The sequence below is a fragment of the Pipistrellus kuhlii genome, unplaced genomic scaffold (genome assembly GCF_014108245.1).
Source record: "Pipistrellus kuhlii isolate mPipKuh1 unplaced genomic scaffold, mPipKuh1.p scaffold_m20_p_6, whole genome shotgun sequence".
Lineage (NCBI taxonomy): Eukaryota > Metazoa > Chordata > Mammalia > Chiroptera > Vespertilionidae > Pipistrellus > Pipistrellus kuhlii.
The window spans coordinates 23,039,381-23,057,002 of NW_023425562.1; the positions used below are offsets into that span (position 1 = coordinate 23,039,381).

Below are 17,622 nucleotides of genomic sequence, written 5' to 3' on the forward strand. Positions count from 1 at the left end.
TTTTATAAGTTAAGGTCCATACAAATATAAAAAGGGGGAGGTACTCTAAGTTCAGGGACATCCACAAATTGTACACTATTTACATCGAGAGCCCAAGTCCGTGTGGGTGTGACCGGTCCTCGGAGCGAGCGTGGACGTGTGTAGTGTGGGGCCCTCCGTGGGGGGAGGGGCCGTGCCCGCGCGGAGCCCCGGGTCCGAAGGGCGAGACCTCACATCTGGGCACCGAGTCCCAGCGGCCCGGGGTCCGCGCTCTTCCGCCCCCGTGGGGCCGGGGCGGGCGGCGCGGGGCCCGGGGCGGCCCTAGTCCCAGAAGGCGTCCAGCCGAGACTCTTTCGGGAGGAGGCTCTTCGCGCTGCTGCTGTGCTCGGAGCGCGATGGTCCTCGCTTCTCCTCGCTGCTGCCGCCGCCGCTCCAGCCCCCGGACTTACCGCCCCGGGCGTGGTCTGGGGAGAAAGCAACAGAGAGAAAGGCTCAGCCTCCCACCGCCTCCACAGGAGCGGCGCTCCCCGAAGCCCGCCCTGCACCCCTCCGCCCACACTGCACCCTCTCCTTCCGCCTGCACCCTCTCCTTCCGCCTGCACCCTCTCCGCCCGCCCTGCTCCCCTCTCCGCCCGCCCTGCTCCCCTCTCTGCCCGCCCTGGGCCCCGCCCCCTGCATGGCCACCCCGCGTCCTGGAGCGGGTGGGTCTGCAGAAGACCAAGGCAGACGGTGCATCTCCTTAGGATAAGGTGACCAGATGTCCCGCTTTTGGCGGGAGTGTCTCAATTTTTAACAATGTGTCCCATGGCGTTTCAAAAACAGTTTTGAAACTGGGACAAATTGTCCAAAAGCGGGACATCTGGTCACTTTACCTTAAGATGTCACCGCACTGGCTGGAAAGACGGGAGGGTGTCATGCTCACAGAGAAGGAAGAGGAGAAGGAAATGGCCAAGGAAGGCCTCTCGGGGGCGGTGCCCGTACCCGGGCATCTTCAGGACGTGACACTGAGCACCCGGAGCACCGCGGCCGACCTCAGGCACAGGGAGAGGCCCCACCGAGTGTGAACGTGTGGTCTGCCGACTTAACGCCAAGTTTCTCTGATCAACGTAAAGGCAACTCGAGAAACAGACGGAACCCAAACCACCCAGAGGAGCAGATGACAGAGGAGGAGGAGGAGAGGGGACCAGAACGGCCAAGGCCAGCAGGGAGCACAGACCACTGGCCCCCGGAAGGACGAGCCAGAGGGAGGGTCACCACGGAGTGCGGAGCCGGCGTCAAGGACCACGAGGTGTGTGATGTGAGACTCGAGGAGCCGCAGCGGCAGACAGGTAGGTACCCGTGACACTGTCCCCCAGTCCAGGCGTGCGGGCTCCCTGGACAGGCGCCTACGGGAGCCTGGCAGCGAGCCCCTAGGCCTGCACACTGAGGCCATGAACCGGCTCCGATAGAAAGACCGGAGCACAGCTTTGTGCAGAGCCTCCAGGGGGCGGGGGGTACTAGCTGACTGAAAGACGTCCACTTCAAGTTTAGAGGCAGGGATCCAAATGAGGGGGGAGGGGGCCGTGTCCTCGGTGGGGGGAAAGGGGGTGAGCTGTCAGGAAGGGCAGGAAGAGAATGACGGGATCTCCAAGGTGAGTCCTCACAGAGGAGCTTCCTGATCACTGCATCATGGACCCTCAGAGCGGGGTTGGGGCGGCCTTTTTTTACTTTTAATTTTTTCAATTAGTTTACGTTCAACATTATTTTGTGTTAGTGTAGGGTGTACAGCCTAGGGGTTAGACAATCATAAACTTTACAAAGGGATCCCCCTGACACCATATGGTAGTCATGAACCATGTCACTGACTCTGTGTCCTATGTTGTACATCACGTCCCTCAGACTATTTTGTAACGACCCATCTGGACTTCTCTGGGGCCAGCTCCACCTTAACAGCCCCGACTCTGCCTCTTCGTAGCATTCTGCCCGATCGGATTGCCTACATCAAGCATGTCAAACGTACGGCCTGCGGGCCCGTGCCTCTTTATCTGGCCCGCGTCAGCCTGTGAGTTGGACGTGCGTGGCTGTGGCGCCATCAGTCCTTCTGGAAGGACCCTGGGGAGCGCTGAGGCTGGTCAGCCCCGAACGTGAGAAGTCCCTGCAGCCATGCAGTAAGCCCCAGCGAGTGCCCTGCTTGGGGGAGCGCGGAGGACTGGGTGCGGGGCTGAGAGGACAGTACCTGGGGGGCCTGCGCCCCACACGGACAGAGCGGGGGGAGGATCGGTGTTCACCGGGGGCCTTTTAGGAAAAGAGCGAGGAAGTCCCCATCGAGAAACCAAACCATACGTTCTGGCCGTTTCCATGGCCACCAGAGGGCCCGTTACCAAGACATACAAGCCCACAAAGCGAGACCTATCACTCAGAAGAACGGAAGAGGACACACCCCCACAGAAGCGCACCCCCGGCCTCCGCCTGCCAGGAGGGGGCCGGGCGGCTCCGGGGGGCCGGGCAGGTGGGGTGCGGCTGGAGGTCAGTGGCGGCTGGGGCAGAGGCAGGTGGTTGCTAACTGAGGAGATAGCACAGGCATCCTCAGAGTCTGTCCGCTCAGATCCACACCCCCGAGTGCTCACCATCGCTGGGCCTCGTCAGACCACCGCTCTGAGCACCGCCTCTCCACTCCGGGGCTCACAGGGGACACTAACGCTTTTTGAAAATGACTACCAAACCATCGGCAGGATCGCTGGACACAGCCCGACATGACAGATGGAAATAAGATATGCACGACATCAAAGCAACTCTGGAGCCACAGATCCTCTGCATTGGAAAGCAAACTCCTCGGAACCGTGATCTCTGCCAACCGCCAGACCCCAGCAAGGTGGGAGGCGGCGCCAGGCAATGCCGATTGCAGAGGGCAAGGAGTAGCTAATCCACGGCCACGTGGACACAGAGGAGGGAGGAGGGAGGAGGGAGGCGAAGAAGGGGCACAGGGGGTGCGGGCTGAGGATGGGGCTGCAGACGCGCTGTCAGGTGAGCCACAGTCTCGGCTCCGATGGCAGGACACCCACCCATCATGTCAGAAACTGAAGAGTCAAAAACGAGAGACATGAAAGACGTCTCTATAAAATAGCTGAGAACGGCGAAGAGCTTGTTAGGAAACAGCTGGAGACACGATCCAGGGGGAAACAGGAGCTCCAGGAACTAGCCAGGCCGCCCAGGAGCGGAAATGTGATCCCGCACACGGATGCCGGGACCAAGGGGACAGCCTCCGACACAGAAACACAGGGCCGTGCATTTCAATCCCCAGGCGGGCCCCCAGCCCCCAGCGGGAAGACAACTGCAGCCACAGAACCGCTCCCGTCCTCAGCCTCGACGAAGGCGCGTCGGAGTGGAGAAGACGGGAGTGCGGACGGACCAGGCAGGAGAAGTGAAGGAGGAGACCGGCCACCAGGCGATGGAGCAGGACTGCCTCGAGCTGGCAGAAGAGGAGCCAGAGGGTAAGACTTGCCTCTGACCAGGGAACTCAGAGACATAAAATAGTGGCAAGTAGCTTGGGATGAAATGGAAGAGACGTCGTCTATGACCCTAACTCTCATCTTTTTTCTTTTTTTTAATTTAAATTCTTTATTGTTTAAAGTATTACATGAATCTCCTTTCCCCCCCATTGACCTCTCCCCAGCCACTCGCACCCGCAGCACATGCCCTCACCCCCCCTACTGTCTGTGTCCATTGGTTATGCTCATATGCATGCATACAAGTCCTTTGGTTGATGTCTTACCCCCCACACCTTCCTTAACCCTGCCTTCCCTCATAGGCTGGACAGTCTGTTTGAGGCTTCATCTCTGGTTCTGTTTTTTGTCCATTTTGTGTTCATTATATTCCACAAATGCCTACCTCTCATCTTTTAAAGCTGGAAATCAATGAGCAATTTCTAAAGATAAAGCCCATGGGAGCGGCCAGGCCCGAATCAGCCGGGTCTGGTGCGGCCAGGCCCGGAGAAGCGGCTGTCAGGCTGGGAGCAGCCGGGCCCGGAGCAATTGGGCCCAGAGCAGCCGAGTCGGGTGTGGCCAGGCCTGTAGCAGCAACAGCCAAGTCCAGAGCAACTGGGTCAGGAGCGGCAGTGACCAGACACGGAGCAGCTGGTTGTGGAACAAACCAGAGCAACAGAGGCCAGGCCCGGAGCAGCCAGGCCCAAAACAGCTCGCTCCTCACCTGCCCCTGCCCCACGGCTGCCTCTCAGACATGGCTGGAAACTTTTGCGGGAACTTGAGGGTCTGCTGAATCAAGTGATAAAGGCTTAGATCTGGATGTGTTGAGTTAGTATAGGGCTGGGGTGTTGATCTGTGAGTGCCTTGGGTGGGGCCTGGATGAGGCTGGTTGTCCTATTAGGAAATGTCTTTTGTGTGAAGTGTATCGCCCAGCCAAAACTGGTTTGGCTCAATGGATAGAGCGTCGGCTTGGGGACCAAAAGGTCCCGGGTTCGATTCTGATCAAGGGCATGTACCTTGGTTTCGGGCATATCCCCAGTAGGGGGTGTGCAAGAGGCAGCTGATCGATGACTCTCTCTCATCGATGTTTCTAACTCTCTATCTCTCTCCCTTCCTCTCTGTACAAAATCAATAAAATATATTTTTTTAAAAAGATAAAGCCCAGAACCAGAGTGTAGGGAAGGACCTTATTTACAAGTAAACAGGTGAGTTCCACATGCATCGCACACAGCAGTGAGGCTGGGACTGGGCCTTGATTCTCCCCATGCCTTATTTCCTCGAATTCTATGCACATAATGCCTTAGTCACATTTTTCAATTTAAGAGACAGGCCCGTGCCCACCCAGGGAAGCTCAGACTCCCTACTAAACCTCTCTCCCTTCCAACTAGACTCCTCCCTCCTCTCGCCATCCTGGTACCAGACGCCTAGAAAGAGCTCAGAACCCCAGTGTTCTACTGAGCCCACTGCCCTCCACCAAGATTTCACCTGCATCGTCCCCGACAGCAAGGCTGGCAGAAGCTCAGCCATATGCCTCAACCTTCTGCAAAAAGTCCAGTGCTACACACCCTCCAGGAATCTAAAGTAGAATTGGGGGGGGGGGGCGGGACCTTCCCCTCCTTCTCCTGCTACCCTGCCCAGTCCACAGACTCCTGGGCCAAACCTACCAGAGCTTCCACCAGCATCTACCAGAGCGTCCTGCCTCCTCTCTCCTACAGGTTACTTAATTCATATAAAACAGAAACCGGTTCGGCTCAGTGGATAGAGCATCAACCTATGGACTGAAAGGTCCCAGGTTCAATTTTGGTCAAGGGCATGTACCTTGGTTGCGGGCACATCTTGTGCAGGAGGCAGCTGATCAGTGTTTCTCATCTGATGCTTCTAACTATCTTTCTCCCTTCCTCTCTGTAAAAAATCAATAAAATATATTAAAACAAACAACTTTCTTTCCCACCCCCGTGGGTTGTGTGCTTTAGGTTAGAGTCAGCCAGCGATGGCCCAGATCCAGCCCAAGGACCATTTTTCCAAATAGTTTCACTGGAGCCTGTCCATCCTCCCTGACGGACATGTTATCTGTGTCTGCTTTCACCCGGCAGGGGCCCAGGTGGCCCTAAGTTTCACAGTGTTTGCTGACCGCTGGGCTAGGATACACCTCATTCGCCTCTGAACTGGAATACGATGCAGCTCCCAACCACAGTCCCGTCAACAACCCGGTCTATTCCAGCAGATTCCACACACCACGGCATCGGCCATTTCCCATCAGCCTTGTGGATCCCACCACCTGGCTGCTGCACAACCTCCACAGCGCCCCCTGTCTGAAACAGCGTTTCTCCAGCGTGGGCCTTTCTCACACCACCTGCACAACTGGACACACCCACAACCCGCCTACATACCTCTTAGTTCATGTTTTTAGTTCAAACTCATGTTTAAACTGAAATAAAACGGACGCTTTTATAGCACCACCCCAGGCAGAAAGTCATTGATACTTGCCCATGCGTAGAAGGCAACTCTCACACAAACACAGTGAAAAGCAAATTGTAGTATTAACTTGTTAGGTGGGCACCACGCCACTCAGGTGCACAGCCTGCTCTCTCTGTTAGAAAGGGGACTAGAAAATATCAAAAGCAAAAGCCATTTCCGCGCCAAATGCATCTGTTCTCAGAGATTCTGTAAGGAATCGGGGGAAGGAGGGACAAGTAACTTTTTCAATAGGTGGTTCACTTGCATTCAATGCCAAGTTCATATTCTCCCTATAATCCGCTCATGCCATACTAACAGTGAATATCACTGCATCCTCCAAGCACTTCACATGCAGAAGTGACATAAAAATTCGTCTAGCAGGGAGAAAGGTCTTGGAGCTGAAAAACCTTGGATGAAGCAGAATTGCCCTCAGTGAAGAAGATACCTTCTTGGAACCCTTATGGAATGACCCAAAACAGGACAGAGACTCTGGGCCAGAAAGAAGGACAGCTCAAATCTCACGGAAGAGAAGAACCAAAATTCAGTCTTGGAAAATCTCCCAACACAGCCTGCCGGTTTATTTATTCCTCAGAGGAACAATTTTTACAGCAAGATCATCCGCCTAAAATTTTTCTTCATTTCCCACAAGGCTCGAGTGCCCTCACCCACCGAACACAGGTGCTGGGAACTAAGTCCCCCTCGGTGTCATTTATTGTGGTCACTTCCCCGGGGGCAGAAGGACAGCCCCACCCCCAAAGCACGTCATCGCCTCCCCACCCAGGGCCCCAGCGGAACCCCCTGTCCAGGTGATGTCTCACGTGGCTCCCCAATAAGTAAATACAGCGGGTCCTCAAACTACACTGTTCTGTTCAGCGTCACTTCATGACAACACGGATGAGAGGCCGCAGCTTAACTGCTTGCACCCATTGGCCTACAGGAAAACCAGTCCCGTCATACATGGTTTCCCTTCCAGCTGCCCAACCATCGGCAGCACTGAGCGAGGACTTATTGTTCGGGCAAACGCGGGCCACGTCAGAGGTGTCTGGACTCCCTCACCGCCCCTCACCCACCCAGGGCACCCCCAAGGATCCCTAAGGATCCACGGTCGTCTGAAATCCAATAACCTTCGAGTTCTCTCTAAGGAAATGGCTTCCCCTCTGCCCGACCCACCAGGGGGCAACGTACCAGAGCCTTGGTTGGAGCCTAAGAGAATGGAGGAGGGCGTCTCCCTGGAGCCAGAAAGGTCGAGGGTCTAGAAATACAAAGAGAGAGAGAGAGATGGACTCGCGGCACTGGGGCCAATGCAGCCCCCAGGGGAGTCCAAGGGTCCTGGGGGGCCGGCGCTCCTTTCTGCCCCAAGGCACCTCTGTGCCCTCTGCCCGGTGGCACAGGCAGCAGAGGCAGGTCAGCGGGAGTGGCCCCCTCCCTGTGCGCTGTCCCCAGGCCCCACAGGCTGGACCACAGCCCCGGGGCGGCCCTAACTCAACCCTCAGCCTCAGCTCCCAGGACACTCGCTGCCTCCGCACCTCCACTCGCTGGCCTGCCAGCCCTCCGCGTCATGGCCTCTCCAACGAGGAAGCCTGTTCCTCCAAAACGGTGTGCGTTCACTTTGCTCTCACACTAACCTCTAACCAGGAATATCACTGAAATCAACAGGATCTGACTGACGGGATAATGACCTCTCTCTCCTTACACACACTGAAATACAGGCATGACGACCAAACGTGCAGAAGGTTACCCACAGGCCAGTAACATCCCATTGACAGACAACCCGTCGGACACCCCACTCGCTGCGGGAGCGAGATGCAGCCTTTGCCACCCGCCCGCAGCCACGAGGCACAGGGGACCATGGGGAGCTAAGCCACTCGGCACACCAGCCGCAGGCCCAGTGCCCGGGTGGCTCGTGGCTGCAGACCGGGCAGAGCAGACTCCACAGGCCCAGCCCCTCAGAAGGTTCCACCAGACAAGCTGTTCTAAACTCACATCGCGGGGAGCAGCTGTCACTCACACCCATGTCACCTGGACTCCTTAACCCCTGCCCCTGCCCGGGTGGGTGCCCGCCGGGGAGAGGCGGCCTAAGGCCCATCCCCACCCGCAGCCTGGAAGACAGACAGATCTACGGCCACGGGTGGGCGCGTGTCCGGGGTGGCAGGCCCGGGGTCAAGAACTAGACTCCACCGCCCAGCGGATGGGCGTCGCCAGCGATGGCGTGCGGGACTCACCGAGCCGCTGTCCTTGCTTTTCTCGGCAGCCGTCTCCTTCTCTTTCGAGGCGTTGGCGGTGTCGGAAGGGGCTGCCGGCGTGCTGGCCGAGGAGCCCTGGGAGGACTTGTTGGGTGTTTCTGTGTTCGACTCAGAGTCTCCTTCCTGCTGTGGGGCGGTAGCTGCGGGAGAAGGGGAGAGCAGAGTGAACCGAGTGCCATGGCCTCCGGACCTGCAGGGACCACAGCTCCGCACACGGGGGCGCCACGGCTCAGCACGTTGACCCACCCCTCAACACACTGACCCCCCCCCCCCCCAGGAGGCCAGCCCCACCCCGATTTCCAGAAGCTGAAATCCAGAGGAGGAAATAGGGTCCCGTTTATAGTCATTTGTATTTTCCTAAATGATTCTGGAGACAAAAGCGTGTTCGCAGAATGAAACGAAGGCCCAAAGGAGGAGCCAGCTACTGCTCACCTAGAACCACAAGCTCCCTAAGTTCTAGTTTCAGAACTAGCTCAGCCCCATGCACTGCTTCCTTCTGAGGTGGCGGGGAAACCCCCGAGAAAGACAACATGATGGTGAGAGGCGTGGAGCCTCAGGGGACAGAAGACCCCCGGACACCTGGAAAACTGGGGGTCTGAGAATTTCGGGAGGGTGGACATGATGCCGCCAAGGAAGGAAAGGAAAGCAGAAGGGTGCTGTGGCGTCTCGTAACAACGCAAGGGGATCTTCAAACACATTCCAGAACCTAGGAGATCCGAAGTCACTATCAGAAGACAGTTCCCTGAAGAAGGTTAAAGGGCACAGCAGTGTATGGTTCAAACTCGTCTTTTTAAAAATAACAATTTTTAACGGAAGATACTGAAGGTGCTTCTCAATCCTGGCCTTATGCTGTCACCTTTGAAAATCCTGCCCATCTACACACACACTACCTTGTCATATTATTTATGACTTCTACATTTAAATACTTAAAATGGGCGCTTCTAATTCTAAGCTAATAGGATTTGCCGTAAATAAAAGCTAGCTGTATACGTTGTTTTAAAAACAGAATTAATCCATTCTTGCGGGACAGTGTCTCCTGCCGGAGGCTCCTGGGCCGAGACGCGTGTGCCACGTGCTAGAAAGAGATGACAAGACGACCAGTTCCACACCCAGACCGTCTCCTTCACGCCGGCACTGGGATCCTGATGATGGAAAGCCCCAAGCCCCGGCTTCCCTGGCCAGCAGGCTTCCTCCACTTCGGTGTCACTGACAGACACCGACCAGATCCTTCTGAGTGTGGGCAACCACCCTGTGCCGCATCCCTGGGCCCTGCCTTCTAGATGCCAGTAGCCACCCCTCCACTACACCTGGAGGTCTGCGTCACTGCCCATGCCGTGGGAGACAGGACACGGAAATGGCTCCCACTGGGAAGCACTGCACCTCACGAGAAACCGAACTCCTCTGGGCTGGTATCACAAGCCCCACACTCCAGCAAACGTCAGAGTCTGAGGTTCCAAACACCTGCTCCTGCGGTCTCTGCTGTGTGTGTGTGTGTGTGTGTGTGTGTGTGTGTGTGTGTAGGGGAGACCGTGTGTGTGACGGTCGGACGGACAAGGGGCTGGGCAAGGCCCCCCACCGGGTCAGCCTCCCCTGTGCCCCATGGGAGCTGGGCTGGGCCCTGGCCGCACCTGACTGGGTGCAGGACTTCATGTGCTCGGGCCAGTGGGCCTGCTGGCAGGGGTAGTCGCAGTAGCTGGTGTTCCAGCAGCAGTAGAAAATGGCCTCCTTCTTGCAGTTGGCGCACCACTGCTTCTTCTTGGTCTCGTCCACCGCCTGCTGCTTCTCCTGCTCCAGCTGCTTCTTCACCTCACCGATGAGCCGGTCCCGCTCCTGCTCCAGGCTCTGCCGCATCTCCGCCATGGTCAGCTCTGGCGGAGGAGGGGAGAGGACCTGGCCTCAGTGCCTGTCCCTGGGCTGTTCAGACCAGATCTAATGCAAACCCCGGCTCGGAGATAGCCCTGCTTTTATCCCCGGGTCCTCCCGGGGGGCCTCTCCAGGAGCCAGCCACCACCCCCCACCCCCCCAGGTGTGGGACAACACCTGGTGCACATTTGACTCAGTTCACACCTGGCCCGACTCCAGAGGTTCAGGGTCGTTCCCGTCCCCAGCCCCACTCGGTGCGGACCCCTCCCCAGGCCTCACCCAGGTTGTGTTTCATCTCGGAGAGCTCCTGCTGGTGCAGCCACTGAAGCTTCTCGATCTCAATCCTCAGCCTGCGAATCTGCAATGGCAGAGAGGGGCTTACAGGGCGGGTCTGGGAGCCGCTCACCAGCGGGGCCCAGGAGCCCCTCGCCCTGGCTGTCAGGTCATCACGTGGTGGATGGAGAGCAGGCAGCCTGGATCTCAGCTGCTCTCCTCCCGGCTCCAGCCCACAGAGAGGCCAGTGCTTAACCCAAATGCACAAGAAACTGGTTCAGAAAACTAAACATCCAGGTGAGTCACTCCTCTTTCCCGGGGCCTCTCCTAAGCCCTCCAGTCACACGGTGTCTGCCACCGGCCCCTCACGGCGCCTTCCTGAAGACCCTCCCTCCGCTGCCGGGCGCCAGGCTGAGCCACCCGGCCCTCACCGGTCAGTGATGTGGCCTGGGATTCCCAAGCTTCTCCATGTCCCTCTCGGTGACCTCGAGAAATCCTGCCACTTCTCCTCCCACCCGCTGCCCGTTCTGCGCCTGGCTCGAAGGGAATTGGCCTCAGAGAGAAGTTGTGGAGGCCGCTTTTTGTAAGGGGTCACCTTGTCAGTGGGCGTTTTAGCTTTTCACGACTGGGTTCCCCAGGCTCGGGACACACGCTCTTAGACGACAAGGATCTCTTGTATAAAACGACCAAGGAGCCAAAACCGGTTTGGCTCAGTGGATAGAGCGTTGGTCTGCAGACTGAAGGGTCCCAGGTTCGATTCCGGTCAGGGCATGTACATTGGTTGTGGGCGCATCCCCGGTAGGGGATGTGCAGGAGGCAGCTGGTCGATGTTTCCCTCTCATCAATGTTTCTAGCTCTCTATCCCTCTCCTTTCCTCTTTGTGAAAAATCAATAAAATATATATATATTTTTTAAAAGACCAAGGGGCCAATCCTACATGGAGCACAAGAATCTGGTTCCCAGTTTCACCAGTGGGTTAACTCGGGCTCCGGTTGGGGCGGTTTTATGAAAAATGAACTGATCACACACAGCATCAGCCTTCCGGCTCAATGAGAAATACCCTCCCCAACTACTCCCATCAGCTGAGCACGCCCGGCGACCGGGCCAGCCCCTGAGGGAGTTCCAGAGAAGCTTCTCCATGGCGCTGTCCCACAGCGGCCTACAGACACGCGTAGCCGGGAGGGAGTTCGCCGCTGACTCTGACCTCGGCTATGGTGCTCCCGGTAGTGTTTTTGGAAAGGTCATTGTATATCTCTGTCATCGTTCCTTTGATGGCATCCATCATCTGAAAGACAGAGAGAGGAACCATTCAGACAACCCCTTCCTGAGGCTCTTCTAGATGGCGCACCTCAGAACCCCGCCCGTGTGAAGCAGCGGGTCTCACCTGGGGGCTCAGGATCGGAGGGAGGGGAGGGGTGGGAGGAGTGCCATTGGCATCTCGTGGGTAGAATCCAGAAGCGCCCTAAACACTGACAGTGCACAGAACAGCCCCCACATCAGAGTTAGCCAGTCCAAATGCCACTAGTGCCGAGGTAAGAAACCCTGAGGTGAACCAGGGTAGGGATCTCCTCACGTTCTCTGTCCCACACGCCAGGACAAGCTCACAGCCAAAAAGCCGGTTCCTACAGCCGCGGGCTAACTGCCACGCCATGGCCCCCGGGGGCATTGGAGTAGCCAGCACAGGGGTTCAAGGGAGGGATGTTTGGTTTTGTTGCTGTTGTTATTTAATTCTTTCTCTTTAAAAAACAAAACCGTTTTTATTGAGATACTAGAGTCTCAATGCATTAAAATAAGTGCAAGAGTAAGCCTTCCTTCTCCCGGCTGCCAGCACGGATTCCCTCCCAGCACCGGGGACCCGGGCTGCCTCCCTCCTCTGGCCACCTGCAGGCACCCAAGACCCGGCTGGCTTTCCTTGGGCCGCCTGCAGGCACCCAGGACCCGGGCTGGCTTCCCTCCAGCACTGGCTTCGTCAGGAAGGATGTCCGGAAGGTCATTCGGCTATTTGGTCTAATTACCATATTAGCTCTTTATGATGTAGGATCATTGATAAACCCTATATTTCACCCATTTACGGTGTATAATTCAGTGGCTGTCAGCAATATTCAGAGTTCTACATTTATCACCACAATCAATGTTAGAACCTTTCCATTACCCTAAAAAGAAACTCCACTCCTCTTTAACCTTCAAACTCCCCCCCTCAACACCCAAGACGCCCATCACCCCCCAGCCTCCCGACAACCACTCCTCTGCTCCCTATCTGTTCAGATCAGCTCACTCCAGGGAGTCCTTCGATGTGAAATTACTCAGCATGTGGTCCTCCAGGACCCGCCTCCTGGACAGAGCATACTCTCCTCAAGGTTTATCTGTTCCCAAAGGTGCATCCGCACTCAGTGCCTTTTTACGGCCGATAATATAGTCCATTGTGTAGATCACATGTGTCAAACACAAGGCCCGCGGGCCAAATCCGTCCCGCCAGGCCTTGCAATGTGGCCCGCACCGCGCTGTCATCACTGCACTCCGCTGCGTTTCCATCACAATGACAGTTTATGACTGTTCAGTAAACCATTCGGCCTGCGATTTAGGCTGGATTTTAGATTTTGGCCCCTTCTCTGATTGAGTTCGACACCCCTAGTGTAGATGTAGGTGGTTTTTTGTTTTTTTTTTTCAATATATTTTTGTTGATTTTTTACAGAGAGCAAGGAAGAGGGGTAGAGAGCTAGAAACATTGATGAGAGAGAAACATTAATCAGCTGCCTCCTCCACACCCCTCACTGGGGATGTGCCTAAAACCAAGGTACATGCCCTTAACCGGAGTCGAACCCAGGACCCTTCAGTCTGCAGGCTGACGCTCTATCCACTGAACCAAACCAGTTTTGGCTGGTTTGTTATTTTAACATCTTTGATGAGGGCATTGCCTTTCCAGTTTGTGTAACTGTCGGACCCGTGAGGGCATCGGCCAGTGTGTGACATCAGCTCAGGGCTACACGGCAGGTCCTCAGAAAGCTGAGGACCAAGTGTGTCTGCAGGGTGAATTCCTCACCTCCCTCCCACGCAGGCCCCTCCAGCATTGCCGGGAGAGAGTGGACAGAAGAACAAAGTAGGTCTTGGCCTGGCCTGGCTGCTGCCGAGTCTCCCCTGTGTTTTGCAGCTTCGACGCAGGACAAAGAGCACCCTGGGACCTAATGCCCGGGATCTGAACCCACCTCTACCTCTTACCTCCCAGCCTCAGTTTCCCCATGTAGAACACAAGGATAATAATGGTGTGTGTCGTCGCCGTGTCCTCCCACGCCCCCTCGCAGAGTGAGCACGAGGATTACCGTATTTTCCGGCGTATAAGACAACTTTTGAAATGAAAACAAGTCAACCGAAAATCGGGGGGGAGGGGGGGGGTCGTCTTATACACCGAGTATATCCCGAAAAACGTCTCGATATGCCGCTAAACGAATTTTCCAACTCAATCCCGCGCCAATCACTGCAAGGCTGCTCGGACCGCCTCTCTAACTCAGCCAATCCACACAGGCTTTTTATGCATGCAAATTATACATGTTCTGTACCCGAAGCTACACTGTGTTCTAGTAAAAAGCCTGCTCAGATTGGCCAGAGTCAGAGAGGCGGTCTATGAAAAAAAGAACTGGTGTTGCCTCGGAAGTGGGGGGTAGTCTTATACAGCGAATATAGGCCTACACCTATGTTCTAACTGTAAAATCAGGGGGTCATCTTATACGCCCGGTCGTCTTATATGCCGGGAAATACGGTAAACAAGAAAGCCACGTGCAGGTGGGGGTTCGGCCCCTGCCACACAGGTGTTCATAAAGAAATACCCGTTTGTCTGGTTTCCACAGGAAAATAAATCCCTGTGACCACGTGACTGCAAAAATCCTGCCAACCCCCAGAACAGTAACCCCAACTTGACCCCCAAACGGGGCGCTCCCCGCCGGTTGCAGGCCACGCTGGGACGCTGCCAGCAAAAACACGGCTTTCAGCAGCTCCGGGGGCCGTCGCCGGGCACGGCCCCTACCCCACTGCACGTCCACGCCGGCCTACCGCAGGAAAACGAACTGCCTGGCACGAGAACTTCAGAACACGGGCGGAATCCAATCCCTCCCGAACGCCACGGCCACATTCCATTCTAAAGAAATCACGGTCCGTGGACGGACTTTCACTCTCACTTCCACACACAGCCAAGAACGCCCCGCATCGAGGCGCCCTTCTGCCAAAACACACAGAGCTGGGGCTTCAGCTCGGGGTCACCCCGGAGGCTCCAAAGATATGTCCCCACGTCCATTTTCTTAACAGCAAGGAAAACTGCCGTCAGAAAGCTCACGCCTCACTGTTGCTGAAAGAGTGGAGTGAAAGGGGGAGGCAGAAGGGAACAACAGAACTGGCCATGGGAGCCCTGGCTGGTGTGGCTCAATGGGTGAGCGCCATCCCATGCACCAAAAAGGTTCAACGCCCGGTCAGGGCACATGCCCAGGTTTCAGGCTCAATCCCTAAAAGGGCGAGTGCAGGAAGCAGCCAATGGACTCACTGGTGTTTCCCTCCCTCCCTTTCCCTTCCTCCACTCTCTAAAATCAATCAATTTTTTTTTTATTTTTTTTTTTAATGGTTGCAGGAGCCGTGAACACTGGCTCCGTGAGAACCACTAGCCAAACCCAGGCCTCAGTTTTCTCATCTGTAATCAGACAGCTTGGACCAAATCAACGGAAGGCGATACACGCGTTAATTACAAGAAGGTCATGGGTGTCATGCCCGTGACATGATACGTGAGATGGAAACTTCCATCCAGCTCCCAGACTCTCCCTCCCTGGCTTTGGTGGAGCTCACTGCCATGTTGGGAAGGCCCACACAGCAAGGGTGGCTTCCAGGCCACAGCCAGCTGGGAACTGAGGGGGGAAAGGGGACCCTTCCCTGTAAAACCTTCCGGCGAAACCCTGACCCTCGGAGACACCTTGACTGTAGGCACCCAGCGGCCTGGAGACGGCTGGTGAGCCCGACCCAGACAGACAGGTAAGAAGCCTGTGAGAGCTGCGTCGTCTGTCATAAAGCCACAGGTAACATACAATTCCCTGACAGAGGAATTTCTTTAGACGAACGACAAAAACTCTCTGGTAAAAAGTTCTGTCTATGTTTCATGCCATCAGAAAAAAAAAGATCTCCTACCTTTCACACAATATCACAGCAACTCTTTATCATAAATAAGACTTCAAGAAACAGCCGTTCTTAACTATTTCCACCCATTCTCTCTATCAACGTAATAGCTTACTCATCAGTAACTAACTCACTTACTCTTAAAGAGTAAATTCTTGTATCCGCCTACTTAGCAACCTACTGAGTCGTCAGATGGATACTCACTAACTGCTGTTGACCGTTCCTGAGAGTGCCATACCCACAATGAGGAGTTAGGGAACCACAGGCACCCAGTCGGCACCAACCACCTACTGTGCGCCCGACCCTGTGGGGCTGTCACTCCGATGGTAGTTCTCACCACCGAGTGGTCTATGGGAATGGGCCTGCGAATCACGCCAAGCACACGCACAGGTCGCCGAGACTCCATGTCTTATTTCCTGGTTCAACAAGAGCGTAAGAGCACGTGGCAAATCGAGAGAGAAAAGAACGCACCTCGCGGAGAGAACACCCCCAGTGGGAATCCCGCCCGCCACACCACGCAACGAGGACCACGCCCCGGGGACGGGCCAGTCCCCCGAGAGAGGGCATTCCTCCCCAGGCCTCCGGGATCCTGGAAAGACCTAGGTGCGGGCATCAGACCTTGCATGCCTCCCATTTTGGGTTCCATGTGGCTTCTAAATGCAAAACAAACCAACCCCAAGTCTGCTGTTGACTGAAATTGTTCCTGCACTTAAGGAAAACCTGTCCTTCATGAGCAACTCAATTCTGAGGGTAATTCTGACCTTGGCCATCGTCTTCCTGTGAGGTAGACTTTAGACTCTGAGCCCTCTCGGAGTAAGCTTTAGTCTCTTCTACCTTTCTCTGCGGAGGTCCAACTTCAGACCCACAGGGAAGAATTCGGTCCTGGAGCTCCTCAGTAAAAAATGAGGTCTGCCCCCCTAAACAGCCCCCGAGAGCTGGGAGGTCATGACCCCAACAGCACCCATCAGGAAGCGGGTCCTGGGCGCGCCCGCCACCCGGTGCCCTGGCACTCACTTTGCTAGTGTACTTGGCGATGTCCGCGGCGACGTCGGCGGAGGCGGTGGCGATGGGGAGGTCTGCGCTGATTACGGAGGCCAGGGTGCTCGTGCCCCCCGAGCTGGTGACCAGGGGTGACGACTGAGTGCTGGTCACCAGGGTGATGGTGGAGGTGGACGGGCTCTGGGTGATCTCCTTCTGCTGGACGGCTGGGGAGACAAAGGGTCCCGGTCAGCCCGGCGGCAGGACGGCCCGTCCCCACGTGTAGCCGGGGTGAGGGCGGGAAACTGACCGCCGCCCTGCGTGTGAGCTCCTCCTTCTCAGGGACCGGGCGCTCTCCTGAACCAAACTCCAGCCAGGCCGTCCTGACTGACCCTCCAACGTGGTCTCTAAAGACTCCAACAAACCTCACGTGGCCTCCAAAGCCCCAGGCAGCATCCCCAGGGTGACCCCGCCTCCCGGAGAAATCGCAAGGTCACCCAAATACACAGCTGTTCCAGCCCAAACACTAACCATGAGGCACCTGGCTCCCAGCTCCCTCACTCTGATCGGGATCGGCCAGCAAATGCAGGTGGTTTCACATGGACCGGCCCCACCTCCCCCTTTTTGTAAGATTTCACTTCCCTGACTCTATTATAGAGTCCCCACTTGCCCCCCTTGCTGGTCCCTCATCCTCCTTTTAAATCAAAAGTTGACCTCAGCTCACAATGGACTGCTTTCCCTACTGCAGCAGGACACTGCTGGTTAAATCCTGTCCCTCCCACGTCAACCGGTGTCCAGCTTTGTTGGTCTCTGACACAAGACACCATGGACACTGAGAACCACACCACTGGGCCTTCTTCTTGCCTCAGCTCAGAGTGCTCCTGGGGTCCGAAGGCAGGAGCCTGGGACCAGCCATCCCCATCTCAGAACCCTATCAACTCGTTAAACAGCGAGATCAAACCAGCTGTACCCCAACTTGGCCTGTGCAATCTTCCCGTGTTCCTGCTCCCCAGTCTTTGAAGGGTTTCTATTGGGGGCGCAATGCAAGATCTGGCTGGCTGCCTTTTAACGTCCTGTCCCGATGCTACTCCTAAGAATCCTACTAGCCTGGCCGGTGCGGCTCAGGTGCTTGGAGCGTCATCCTGTACCCCAGAAGATGGCAGGTTCGATCCCTGGTCAGAGCACGAGCAACGTCTCTCTCACAACGATGTTCCTCTCTC

General features: G+C 56.1%; 1 protein-coding gene across 32 annotated transcripts in view; it reads right to left on the reverse strand.

The window, feature by feature from the left end:
- ZMYND8 (zinc finger MYND-type containing 8) overlaps positions 1-17,622 on the reverse strand; it is a 101,573-nt gene continuing 83,951 nt past the window's right edge. For 23 of the 32 annotated variants that reach the window (XM_045574770.1, XM_045574786.1, XM_045574782.1 and 20 more), the window contains 6 exons: positions 16,439-16,629; positions 11,481-11,561; positions 10,283-10,361; positions 9,769-10,008; positions 8,120-8,280; positions 1-443 (listed from right to left, as the gene is read on the reverse strand). In XM_045574770.1, coding sequence (XP_045430726.1) covers positions 210-443; positions 8,120-8,280; positions 9,769-10,008; positions 10,283-10,361; positions 11,481-11,561; positions 16,439-16,629 — 986 coding nt within the window. In that variant the 3' untranslated portion in view covers positions 1-209. Of the gene's footprint in view, positions 444-7,082; positions 7,150-8,119; positions 8,281-9,768; positions 10,009-10,282; positions 10,362-11,480; positions 11,562-16,438; positions 16,630-17,622 lie in introns of all 32 variants that reach the window. The other 9 variants (XM_045574784.1, XM_036418320.2, XM_036418319.2 and 6 more) reach the window with 1 other exon arrangement.